General features: G+C 37.0%; 1 protein-coding gene across 8 annotated transcripts in view; it reads left to right on the plus strand.

The window, feature by feature from the left end:
• LOC106883985 (uncharacterized) overlaps positions 1 to 14,028 on the plus strand; it is a 74,594-nt gene that overhangs the window by 19,643 nt on the left and 40,923 nt on the right. For 4 of the 8 annotated variants that reach the window (XM_052971065.2, XM_052971066.2, XM_052971067.2 and 1 more), the window contains exons 2-4: positions 9,898 to 10,015; positions 13,137 to 13,261; positions 13,510 to 13,625. In XM_052971065.2, the coding sequence (XP_052827025.1) occupies positions 13,141 to 13,261; positions 13,510 to 13,625 (237 nt within the window). In that variant the 5' untranslated portion in view covers positions 9,898 to 10,015; positions 13,137 to 13,140. The remainder of the gene's footprint in view (positions 1 to 9,897; positions 10,016 to 13,136; positions 13,262 to 13,509; positions 13,626 to 14,028) is intronic. The other 4 variants (XM_014935145.3, XM_089358440.1, XM_014935146.3 and 1 more) reach the window with 1 other exon arrangement.

A 14,028-nucleotide genomic window follows, 5' to 3' on the forward strand; every position in this document is an offset into this window, starting at 1 on the left:
GAAGTTTCCTCTGTGGTTGTTTGGTTGGTTTTAAAAATGACTACACACACATTTACTTGAGCACTTTACTGTTTTGTCATGATTAATCAGTTTTTAATTTCTCTCTATCCATGTATTTGTTTATTTTTATACTTTTAAACATTTCCCAATTGACAAAGATACAGATTTATAGTTAGAAGAATCTTAAAATGATATTGCTGCTATTTCTAGCAGATCGTGATCATGCAGCAGCTCCGTGTTGCCTCATCACTGAGACTTCAAATATATTGCTTTAGTAACAGTTGTTATAATATAAGCATCAAATTTAATCAATACTTGAATTGAAAATTGTGTCCCTGGTGTGAACAAAACTGTATGAAATATAAAACTGTCCAGAAATCTAATAAAAGATGATAAATAGATTAGAGTTCATACAGATAACCTAAAATGTGAAAAATCATGAAATTAGTTTAACTATTTCGTTGTAATGCTGGTATCTAAATTTAACTGGGAACAATTGATGTTACTATTCTTCATAATGGCAAGGGTTTGTGTATGATGTGTACGACTTGCTAAGCTTCAAAACCACATGCTTCTAAGTTCAATCTCAGTGAATGCTACTTTAGATAAATATCTTCTGTCATAGACTTAGGGTTGATCAAAGCCTTGCATGTGAGGTGTGTGTGTGTAATATTTGCTAGATAAAATCTCTGTGGCAGCTTATCGGGTGTGTGTGTGTGTGTTTGTATGTAGCTATCACTAAGTATTTGTTTGCTACACTGATTTTGTTTGTACCTCCACTAGATTATGTCTCTCAAAACTATGCAAGGAACATGTTTACATTGTTATAAATTAGCTTAAAAAAAAGCCATACTCTCTGCGAATTTTTAAGCTAGCTCCTACAGGGGGCTAATTGGGCCTCTGGCCCAAAACTAAGGACAGATAAATGGCACAACTCTAATACATTTATAATGACTATATGTCCTGGTGGTGTTTGATTAGAGGTTAAGAATGGATGAGAATTAATTCTGTAATGCAATCGTTCATTCTATTGTTCCAGTCCCAAGTTGAATTCCAACTGTTGGCCAATTTGTCCCAAAGTTCTTATCTTGACAGAAAATTAAGAAAGCGAATGTCATTTATCTCCCCCTTGATCTCTGATGTCCTCTGACAAACGCCAACCAAGATGGCATGAATCAGCCAAGCTTTACCTGCTAGAAATAGCAACCCAAATGCTTTTAAATCAGATCCCAATGCTAGATGTTCAAGAACCAAATGAAGGGCAGATTTTTAATCCTGGGATCATCCTGATTCCCCAAAAATGTAATATGTCTATATAGAGCAAATGTAGATTGAGATACAAGGGTCCCAGATGGACAGATAGAATTTTGCTTCATTATCACCATTAAAAGTTTTCTAATATTTCAATTTCAGTATTTCTGATTCATATTGTTGTGCATGTGTGTGTGTGTGTGTGTGTGTGTGTTTTACATGTTCTCTGTGTTTCTGGATTTTTCAAATGCTTAATTATCATATTCTTCACATAAGAGTGTATTGTTACTTTGAATTTGAAATGATTCATTAAGTTCTCTTGTGAGAACTACAAACTTGTGGGATTCTGATATGGGTTTGTGTCTATGTATGAAAAAATACATATCATCTTCATCATTTCCTGAAGTACTGAAATAAATTTAAATACCAGAAAGCTTGTCTCTCTGACAGACTACATAACAATACAAATGATAATGAACTACATATGAGAAGGTAAAAAAACATTTCTTCTAAGCTTCTTTTCCACTCTCTCTCTCTCTTTCTCTCTCTCTCTCTCTTTTCGTAAGTGCATGTATATATGTAGGCCTACCATGCTAGAATGACATTGGTGGAAGATGTGGTCCTCCTGCCCATTGAATTCTCTCGAACCATCCTACCTATGCCAGCATGGAAAGCAGACATAAAATGATGATAAATATTGTATATATGCCTAGTTGTACCCAGACAAAATTTGTGCAGTGAACAAATACTTTGTGATGTGTAGTTATGTTTCTTTATACCAAAGTTTTCCATCCTTCACAAGAGATCAATAAAATACAATTGACTAAACACCTTGCAGCGGTTGCTCTCGTATGGCTACATTCCAGTGACTGAAATGCTGAAAAGTCTTCTTAAAAGATGCTAAAGTTGTTGATATAGTTTGATGAAATATTGGAGTCATTTTATTTACGCATAATTACACCTGTCTACTACATCTCCATTTTGTATTGTTTATTATTTGGTGACCTCAATAGTGCTGGTACCATGGAAAAAGACCTAGTATATGTATAATCTGTAAAGTGGTTGGAATTAGGAAGGGGATCCAACCATATAAACCCCACCGGAGCAAGCAGTGGAGCTTGTTGGATTCTGTCAAACCATCCAGCCTATGCCAGCATGGAAAGTGGATCTTAAATGCTGAACTGCCATGAATCTGTTGTAAAGTCAGTGTCTTGAGGTACATAATAGGAACATTCTGGGGACATTTTAAGCATAAGATCTTTGAGGATTAGAGTGTCAGTGATTCAGCTTTCTTAATTCCACTTGGCAGTGGTTTCAATGTTACCTTGATGCTAATTAGTATGATGCCTGAAACTATCGAAACTGCAATAACAGTGAAACATAATGGCAGCGAGAGGGTTAAGTTTGATGGACATGCAGTGTCCATCTCATCATCACCAGTCCACCTGGCTGACAAAGCCTTGAACCAGTCGGCCTCTGATGAAAGACATTACAGCTTTCAACATTTTGACTGGTTTCAGGCACACTAAATCTATGAGTACATTATCTAATGTGTTCTTTTTTGAAGTTGATAGGGTAGGGTGTAATTTCAGTGAGTTTTGGCTACTATTTCTAGCAGACCAAGAAACCATATAGAGGCACTCTCGGTTCATTGATGTAGTTTAATCCCATGTTTTTCATTTTTTTCTCTGGCATAGTCCACCCTGGACCACATTATGTGATGTTATTTCTATCCTAAGATGGTTGAATATATTTCTTGCCAGCTGAGTGATTATGTTGAAGTTTGCGTTATGGTTGAATGATTAGCAGAGAGAAGGCTACATAGTTACATAAATGATTCCTACAGAAATAAACATATCAACACTAGTATAGAACAAATGGATGGAAGGCAGTGTGTATGTGTACATATCTGCATTTTGTACTTGGGTGTGTGTGATAAACCTGTTTTACATGGAAAACCTCATTTGCGGCTATTACATTGTCTTCTTTATCTGACTGTGAGAAGAGTTGTGCTGGAATTATGCAAATGTATAAATCTGTACAATTCACTCATTTCTTTCATCTATTTGTTCATATGCTAAACTGGATATAAAATAGTTGAAAAACAAAATATCTGAAGAGAATTGTATAGATTAGGATGATTTAATGAAATATTATGATTTTAAAGATTGAGAATATTAAAAATGTAATTTTGCAAGTTTGGCATCCAAATGTCTCGACAATATTAGTCTGTCAAAAGCTGGTGGTGACTAATGTTGGAGAACATAAATTAACATTAAAGCATAAACTTTAAAATCAATTGATTTCTTATATTGGCACAAGGTGGGGATCACATTTGTGTCAGAGAGGAGGAGAGAGAACTGGAGGCGGGGTTGTGGTTTATTTGAATCAATACTACTGTCTGCCTGATTATTAATTCATCAAATTCATTAAGATGAATGAATGGCAAAGTCCATCAGAATTTGAACTCTGAACATATGCATTCATCTCTATCCGTCTGCCACTCTCCTTTCACACTCTTGCAAACTTATCCTATCCTCTCATCCTGTCTGATCCTCTTTTCCGCTTAGTTTCATCTGTCTCTACCTTGAGAGAATGCCTTGACACCTTGTCACCACCACCATCTTTCTTTTTTCAGTAGGGGTAGTCGTGTATCTCTTCCATGGCAAGATGTCTGTTCTTGTCTCTTTGTTAAACTTAAACCTTTCATCATTTGGTACAAAGCCACCTCCTTTAATACTACACCCCCTCAGTTGAGTCATGTCTTGAGAGTTACTTGGTGACCTCCCTAGTATTGGTGCCACATAAAAAGTTCACAGTATGCTCTTTAAAACAGTTGACATTAGGAAATCCATCCAGCTACAGAAACCAGACTAAAACAGCATTGGAGTTAGCTTGTTGGTCATATTGAACCATCTGACCTATGCCAGCATGGAAAATAGACTTTAAATAGATGATCCAAGTATTGAGCTGTGTTTATGTTGGTCTACCAATTTTTGAGGATATGGTTGATTATGTTATCCCCAGTAGCTATTTTCACCAGCTTGTTCTGTTTTATAGATCTTTGATTGTGGAAATGTTAGTGAACCCAGACAGGATTCAAACTCAGAATGTAAAGTGACTTAAATAACACAAAGTATTTTGTCATAGTTTACTACTACTATGTAGTATTTGGTCTAGCCAGCTACAGTTTGCCATTCCACTCCCGATTTATATACTAATATGCTATCATTGGTGGTGCAGTAGTTGGAAGATCATCATATTTGTTGTAACATCCATTTTCCCATGCTGTCATGGATCAGATGGAATTTGTTGATGCAGATTTTCTGTGTCCAGACACCCTTCTTCTCACCGGCCCTCATCTGTTTCCAAGCAAAGTAATAATCTCTTAGTCTAACAAACACTAAACACCCTAGACATAACCACAAGTCTTTTTTCCTTCTTTTTACAAACATCACACACCATGTCAAGACATCTCACAAAGCTTCGATGGACTTTTGCACTTGACTGTGAGCATACAGCACTGCTTGTGTTTGATAGTAAGGGTGTTTTGTTTATGAAAATATGAAATCATTCACACAAGCAGATACATGCATACACACTCGCACACCGCACACACGTATGCAACAGGTTTCTTTCAGTTTCTGTCTACCAATTTCACACACAAGGCATTGGCCCAATCATGGCTATCCAATACTGTTTACACAGTGGGATTGAGCTCCTAGCCACATGCTTCTAATGCAAACCACACTGAAAGATCTTATTTCTTTTAGCTGTAGTTGACACCCTAGTTGCATCTCTATTTCTGAGATGTTAGAGATAACAATATAAATAAGATATACGGCTGAGATAACTGATACTTTCCAGGCAATATACTAGTTTACAACTCTGACTTTTTTGTACCGTCACCAGTAAGATTTATTGCACAGGGTTATTATGTAACCCAATTCTTTCTGTAACAATACTGTCTGAAGAAGTTCATTTTCTGAAGTGCTTTGTCAATAATGTAATATAAACAAGGTCACAATCCTCCGGTTTGCAGTATTTAAAATGTCTTTAACATAATAGAAATATTTTGTTACGTTTTTAATAGTCATGTTTTTTTCTTGTATTGAATTTTTTTATTAGCTTTCTATTTTCTTTTTAATTATTATTCTGTCATGGTGTTTATCTGGTTTGTTGTGCAGATTTTGATCATTTTAATACTTCATTGGAAATAAAGATTGATTTCTAATTCTAGCCAGGGAAATACATAAAGGGTAAATGTTATTTGAATACGGTTGGAGATTGGGCTATGCAAAACAGTAGTTCATCCTGTTGTCAAACACTGCTTGACTTGAGCCAACTAAGGGGGCTTATATGTGGTCTATCAACCTGCTAAAAGTAGCAGTAAATCTTCTTTGAATCACATACCTGTCCGTCTTTAAAAAGGAAAATGGTGTTGGATAATGTAGTCCTAGATATACTACTAGGTGGTATCAAAAAGTTCTCAGACTAGTTCTGTAGCATGCCAACGGATGGCAGTACACGGTTGTGTGCTCAGTGAGAGCTAGCAGTGACCTTCACAAGGCAGTGTGCCAAGTTGCATCACTGTGTTTACTTCACAAGTTGTGAAATTTGTGTTTTTGTGATCATGTATATATTATAGTTTGTAATTTTTTCATGGTCAGGAACCAAAAGCCAATGTGAAATTTTGCATTGAACTTGGGAAGTCTGCTACAGAGACATTGAGCATGCTTTGGCAAGCTTATGGCAATGGGTCATACACAATGTTTCAAGTGGCACAGGTGCTTCAAATGCAGAATAACATCCCTGGAAGACCTGCCACAAGTGTTCCACTCACCTTCTCTGAAATGTGGAGAAAATTCATCAGCTTGTGTATAAGGATCATCTGAGGACAAATCAATGATGTTTTGAAGCATTTGAAGGAGGATAACATTTGGTGAAAGCAACTGGATCTGCGGAGCACAAAGAATTGGATTCTTCATGACAACAATGTCACTGAGCTCTCCTCACTCGTGAGCTTCTCACCAAAAACAACATAGTATCATTTCTGCACCCACCCTATTCACCAGATTTAGCACCTGTGGACCTTCATCTCTTCCCCAGCTCAAAGTTTGTCATTTTAATACTTTTATTGAACCTCTAGGGTCAATAAAATAAAGTACCAGTCATGTATTGAGTGTCAATGGTATCAACTATTCCTCATCCCCTCAAAATTGCTACCCATGTCTCTAATTCAGAAACCATTAAAGCAGAATCGTTAGCACATTGGACAAAATGCTTGGTGACATTTCTTCCTGTACTTTGTTCTGAGATCAAATCCTGCCAAGATCCACTTTGCCTTTCAGGGTCATTAAAATGAGTACCAGTCACATGGTTGATGTAATCGCCCTCCCCTTCCTCTCATTGTTAGAATTACTGAGATTGTTTTTAACTATCTCTCCTGTTACTATGGGAGTTGTTTCAATTATTTATTTCCTTTTTGTTTTCCTGTCATTTTCTTATCATACTCGATTTAAAACCTCTATTGTTTTTATATGTTCTGGTAATGTTCCCCTCACCAGTTGACCCTGTTGTCCCAAGATAAATCATTAATGTCCTTGTTATTCTGTGTCTAAAAATGTCTTTTCACTGTCTTAAAGTCCGTGTATAGATGAATATTAATCCATAGAGAATGTAGTATTTGTAGTCTGTGCTATGTGTGCCACAAAATCAATCTTGCAAACAGTTGCTCTTCTGTTTTCTCTTCTAAGAAAAAACAAAACATTTCCTTGAAACAGACTTCAGTGTAAAGGTCTACATGAACAATATAAAGCCTGATATATCTTTCTTTTCTTTCTTCTAACTATTCTTTCTTTCTTTCTGTCTGTATAAAATACTATGGGATCCTTTCAGTTTCCTTCTACCAAATCCATTCAAGGCTTCGGTTGGCCTGAGGCTATAGTAGAAGTCACTTGCCCAAGGTGCCATGCAATGTGACTGAACCTGGAACCATGTGGTTGGGAAGCAAACTTCTTACCACACAGCCACACATTTTATTCTCTTTTTTTTTTTCTAACTCTTCCTTGCTTTTCACCATTTTGTCTTCTCTCTTTTCCCCCCACCTTTTCTTTCCCTTTCCTTCTCTTCCTGTTATTTTTTTTCTATTTTTCTCCTAATTTCTTCATATCCCTCATTCTTTTCTTTCCCTATTTCCTTCTTTCTGTTCTTTATTTTTCTTCTATTCATTTTCTTTCTCCCTTCCTTTCATTCCTTTCCATATTTTATTCATTAATATTATAAAAGTTACTATTTACTGAAGAATGTCCTCCTCTTAATCTAAAACCCTAACAACTTTCATAATCCAAATACATTCTGATAAATTTTTTTACTAATTTCAGTCTTTGGACTGTGGCCATGGTGGGGCTCCACATGAAGGAGTTTTGACCAGGGAGAGAGAGTGGGATAGGGGAACAAGGTTGACTTCGTGGGATTTGAACTCATGACAATGAGAAAACCAAATGCCACAAAATATTTTGCCTGACACTCTACTGTTTCTGCTGGTCATCATACACAGTGTATTGTTGGAGGCGTTTGTACTTTCCATAAACATCAAACCGTCTCAGTGTTACTTTTTGTCTTGTATCACATCTGATGCTGTTAAAGTTGTTTACAGTGGAATAGGAAGGGAAGATAACAGTAGACTACCGAAGTTATGGTGGGTTGGCTGGTTTCTATATTTGGCTGGCTGGCTTTTCCTAGTGTTTCTAAGAGTGCTCATAGCCTTGTGGTAATAGGAGATAGGGTCGGTGGGGAGGAAGAGCTTACTGGGGTTTTGAGGTGTAAGAATTCCAGCAGACTGGGGTGGTTGGGGGTAATTGGGGTAATGATAGGGAGTAGTGATGCTACTGGGAGTGAGGAAGGCAGGATGGTGGGGGGCTTTCTTCATGAGACTGTTGATATGTTTGTTAAACAGGGCTTTAATAGTTTAATAGAAAGCAGATGTAATTTCCAGAAATTGAGAGAAGCTTGTGATTTTAGTAATAATAGTAATGATTTCAAATTTTGCTGTAGAGCTAACAATTTTAGGGACGGTGGGGCAAGTTAATTATATTGACCTAAATGGTCTTATCTTTTTTCTTGTTTCATTGATTAGACCGCAGCCATACTGGGGCACAGCCTTGAACTTTTAGTCAAATGAATCAACCATTGAACTTTTCCCTTTTTAAAGCTTGGTACTTATTCTATTGGCCTTTTGCTCCGTTAACCCCAGTGCTTGACTGGTACTTTATTTTATCACCCCTGGTTGGATGAAAGTTAAGGTTGGTCTAGGTGGGATTTGAACTTAAAGCGTAGCAAGCCAGAAGAAATACTTCAGCATTTTTTTCTGATGTTTTAATGATTCTGTCAACTCTACATTGACCCAAGGTATCAAATTTGAAGAGATTAGGGTTACTTGATAATATCAATCCCAGTATTTGACTGGTTCTCTATTTCACCAACTCCAGAGGAATGAAAGGTATTGTTGGGGCATTTACATGTTTCGTTTGCATCTGATCCAGGGGTCAGCAAAGTTCTTATATCGCTGTCCCCATTTCATGGGGTCATCAATAACTTACCAATGCTCGTCTTGTAAATTTCTAAACTAAATTTTAAAAATATAATTAATAAGAAATTTGTTGATTTATAAACAACTCTTTTGTGTGCGTGTGTGATTACTGCGGTTTAATTAATATTTAAAGAAGTTTAAATGAAAATATGTAACACAATTGACAAGCAACAATAATAATTTAGTGATATTAGTATAGTCAGAATATTTAATGTGAAGTAAGTGTTTGGTGAAAACTAGTTATTGCATTGGTATTTGGCTGGAAATTAGTGACTTTCAGTCTTAGATTATTCTGCTTTTCCAGATTCAGTTCACTAATAATTCAGCACCCTTAATGTTCAAAATTGTTTCAGGTGTTTATAAATCCCCTTGGGTGAATATTGACCACTTTGCTTACACCTGGTCTGGACAGTTATACTTCTTCCTCCAACTTATCTAATGTATTTAACAAAACTGGCAAATTGACCATTACAACAGCACTAATTTGATCAGTCGTTTATAAGCAGAGTATCCTTCCCACTAATTTCATTCCCTTCCTATTTCCTTCTTCACCTTTGTTGCTGCAATATGTTCAGAATATGGCTTCTATTTAAAAAGGAATAATGAAAACTCACACAAATAAACACTACTCAGTTTTGACATCACCACTACAACATTAGATACTCTATAAAGAAATCTCTCTGAGTCCAAGCATGGCTGTGCATTTAAGAAGTTTACTTCACAGACCCATGGTCTCAGGTTCAAACACCACACAACAACATGGGAAGATGGCTTCTATAGCCTCAGACTGTCCTTGTGAGCAGATTTTTGTGGACAGACATTATCTATTGTATGCACAGGCTAATTAACCAAACCCTCTGTTACATAATGTTTAGCATGTTGTCTGTTGTATACTATTATCCATAGCCTGAATTGTATAATAGTCAGAGAGGCCTTTATTTTGTAATGTCTGGCAGGATCTCTATTGTATAATACTCATCATTCCAATATGTCCTGCTTCAAGCCCCATCATCTGCCACTGATTAAATAATCTTGTAAATATTTTTATCTTCCAGATGTTTTAGCTGCTTTGGTTTTGATAACTTGGAGTTATTTTCCGCTTTGCCATCCAAAGAAGAGAACTGGTCTAAACAGTAATACAATGTTATATAAGGTGATGTACTAGTTATAAAGGTGAGTGGAGCTTTCATTTTAATTTTTTTATTTGTGTTTTTTTTTCTTATATTCTAGTTGATTACTGGCTTTTGGTCATTAGACTGCAGCCACTGTTGGGACACCACTGTTAAGAGCTTTAGCTCATTAATATCAATCTCAGTATTTTATCTGGTAATTATTTTAGTGATTTCCTAAAGGAAGAAAAGCAGAGTTGATCTGAGTATAAAGAGACATAACTGGGTGGGACACAATACCAGAGTACTGGAAGTGAGAAGTAATGGAGGAGAGAGACCAATGGATGTCATTAGTAAATGATAGGGAAGAGAGTAATGGGAGAGAGAGAGAGAGTGAATGATGGCTTGTAATAAAATGGTGAGGACAAGAAGGGAATCAAATAGAGGTAGATCAGATTATAATGTCATCCCTCTTTATGCAAGCAGCGTGATGAAAGGGAGATAGTTATAATAGGGAGGTACATTGATAAGAAAGGGAGTGGGTGATAGATGGAAGAGTCAAGAGGAGATTGGAGAGAGAGAGCAGTATATATGGAATTATCAAGTGAGCATAAATTACATTTGTATTGCATATAGACATTGCAAAGTACATGAACATGTTGGTTGAGAAATACCTCAGCATATGTCTTATACACCCTTGTCTCCATCACTTTCATGATCTTAGGGAGCCCACTTAGCTTAATGGTACAGAGCACTCGGCCGATATCTGAGAGGTCTGGGATTTGATTCTCTGTAGCTGCCTGTTGGCAACTTTTTACTTGTTTTGCCTCAGCATGACCAAAGCTTTCGGCTGAAATGTATAAAAGACTAACACCATCATCATTCTTCATCCATTTGCTAAATTCAACGAGTCCACTCAATCACAGAGCTTTACTACTGGTCATGTTTATCTCCTCCTCTGTTAGGTTCAACATTTTGAGATCAACTTTTCTCACTTCGTCCCATCTTTTCCTTATTCTCTTTCTTCCTCAAGGGCCATCCACTTGGAATGTTTGGCATTTTTTTTTTAAACAACTGGCACCCTTCATACACATATCTTACCCATATTAGCATAATCTTCTATTTTGTACACTTCATCTGATTCCTCTTGTTTCCAATTTTTCTCTAAACTCATTTCTGCTTTGTTGGTGATGCAGACTAATATTACACATTCAACAGCATGTACTCACTTCATTTTTTTCTTCTCTCTACCCTCTTCAAATCCCCAACTTTCAAGGTTCATACCTCACTACCATGCAACTCTGTACTTAGTAAACAAGCCTTGTATTACATACCCTTGACTCAGAGAGAGAAATCCTTTGTTTGCTAGCAGGGATAAATAATTCTCTGAAAGTTTTCATTCCTGTTTAAACTCGGGCAATGATGCTTTTAGAACACTCAAAGGCTATCAACAGCTTCTAGGAAGTCTTTAAAACATCTGAAGAAATTTATTTCTTGTATACCCTTCTTGTTAACTACTCCAATGTGAAGTTTATGTTTCCTGTTAACTTGTCTTTGAGCCTACTTTATCTCTGCTGCACCCATACTTCATGCTAAATTCCACTCTTAGCTCATTAACTTTCACCTTGCTGATAACATCTCTTTACATGGTTTGCAAGGTTCTCACAGGCCATTCATCTATCCCTAGTTTTCCAGGCTACAGAGAATAGTTCCCTGACAAAAGCTAGGTGGAATGGCTTTGTATTTATCTTGTAGTTGTCTCACTAATGGCATCATTGGTATTAACCTGAACCACATCTCAACTAGGCTAATTCTCTTCCTCATCAGTTGTGTTCTAGCACTTACAGTAACTTCCATAAACTGGTCCATCTAATGGCTCTGTAGTTGGTTTGTTTCTTGAACATCCTCCTTTACCCCTTGTAGTAGTTGATGATGAAACTACTATGCTTACATCATCTAAGCTTGTCATTAAGTAGCACACTTTCCTGGTTGACAATACACTTGACTAACATATGATCTGTTTTGTTCGTTGTTTTGAGTGTGTTGACAATTATCCCTGTTAGTCCAGCAGTTTAAAAAAAATTTTCTTTTCTCCCCACCCCCTCACAAGTTAGCCAAAATAAGAATCGTTATTGTTTAACTTTTGCATTCCATGTTTGTGAGGGTTGAATGACTAAACAAGATCTGACATACCAGAGGACTGTGTTGAGCTCCAACATCTGCCTTGGTGTGGTTTCTAGAGCTGGTTGTCTTTCCTTAACACCAACCATTTTACTGAGTTGTGGGTGATTTTTTTTCATGGTACTGGCATTAATGAAGTTGCCAAGTAACTCACAAGACAAGACCCCTCACCCCAGGATGGAAAAGGCTCAGAAAGTTATTTTACTGGTAACGAGGGAATTCTTACTTTGTCTATGGAGTGAAAGGGTGCATGGTAGTGAAATGTGGACACTGAATTCTGAGAATGTGCCATGCTTGGAAGGAGTTGAGGCAAACGTGTTCTGTTGGATGTGTAATGTTTGTATGAATGATGTGTACATGGACAAATGAAGTGAGAGTTAAACTGAGTACAAAAGGAATCGTTTGTACTGTGTAAGGATGAAGACTGTGTTGGTACAGATATGTATGTGTATGAATGATAACAGAGGTGGGTAAAGACATGCTAGGATACCCAAGTGGGAGGGAGACCAAAGAAGACCTGAGGAGTGGTGAAAGCTGATTTCAAGATGTTGAACTGAAAAAAGGAGATGACAAAAGAATACGACTGGTGAGATGCTGTGTTGGGAAGGATTTGTCCAACACGTGCAAACATAGAAAAGTGGGTGTAAAAGTGATGATATATTATAGTTTCCATCTGTTTTCCACCCACAAAGCATTGTTTAACCTGAAAGTGTAGCAAGAACTTGCCCAAGGTGCTGCACTGTAGAATTGAATCTGAAAGACACATTGGTGTAAAGCAAACTTCATCACACAATGACATGAAAAGATTTCCAATCATGAGGAAATATCACCTTAGTTGGTAAACAGGTGAAGTTTTGTGTCAGGAAGGGCATCTGGTTGTATGAAATCAGCCTGAAACTCTAACTCTTGCAGGCATAGAAAAATGGTGGGGTTATGATGATGATAATTTTGTACCAGTTAGTATGCTGTAACTGTAATATAGCAATCTTATGCTCTCTTTTCAGAAAGATGTTTGCTCGATTGAAAAAGAGAATCCAAGAAGAAGGAGGCAATGTGAATGATGTGGACAAGACTTTTATTACAACTGGTGGGGGACCAGGATTGGCAAGTCCTGTCAACAGATTTCAAGGTTTTTATAAATATATTATTTTCTTTGATTATTTGTCTTTTTGAATGTAATGCTAGTTTGTTGAATGTCTCTTGGATTCATTCTTGCTGACACACAAAACTCACCAGCATACATGAGTGCATGCTTGTATTTTGTTTTTTTGCCTGTGTTAATTCATTCTATGTTATTGCTGTGGTATGTGTGTATGATGCTTTTCCTTGTAGCCTGTGCTGCCAAGTCAATCACCATTGTATCTATATTCTTTTTAGGATCCCCATTTACATCTCAGACCAGCCAACATGGGAAAGAGTGGCCAGATACTGATTCAGGTGTAAGCAGTGCTGCATCACCAAACAGTCAATCCAGTGAAGACATCACAGTAAGGGTATTGGCTTTGTTATATTTTTTCTGTTTCTTTACAGACTGTTGTCTCTAACTACCCAGTTTCTGAATTATTTCTGGAAGTAGGTGCAGGTTTGGCTGTGTGGTCAAATTTGTTTGCTTACCAACCACATAGTTTTGGGTTCAGTCCCACTGTTCAGTTGTATATAAGTAAACTAAGGAACAATTCTTTTTCTTCTGACTAACCTTAATATTGCTCATATATATATCACCATCATTTAATGTCTGTTGTCCATGCTGGTATGGGTTGGACGGTTTGACTGGGCTGGCATGCTGGAAGGCTGCACCAGGCTCCAGTCTGATTTGGCATGGTTTTCTACAGCTGGTTGCCCTTCCTAATGCCAACCACTCTGAGAGTCTAATGGGTGCTTTTACGTGCCATCGAC

The sequence above is a fragment of the Octopus bimaculoides genome, chromosome 10 (genome assembly GCF_046866305.1).
Source record: "Octopus bimaculoides isolate indiv1 chromosome 10, ASM4686630v1, whole genome shotgun sequence".
Taxonomy (NCBI): Eukaryota; Metazoa; Mollusca; class Cephalopoda; order Octopoda; family Octopodidae; genus Octopus; species Octopus bimaculoides.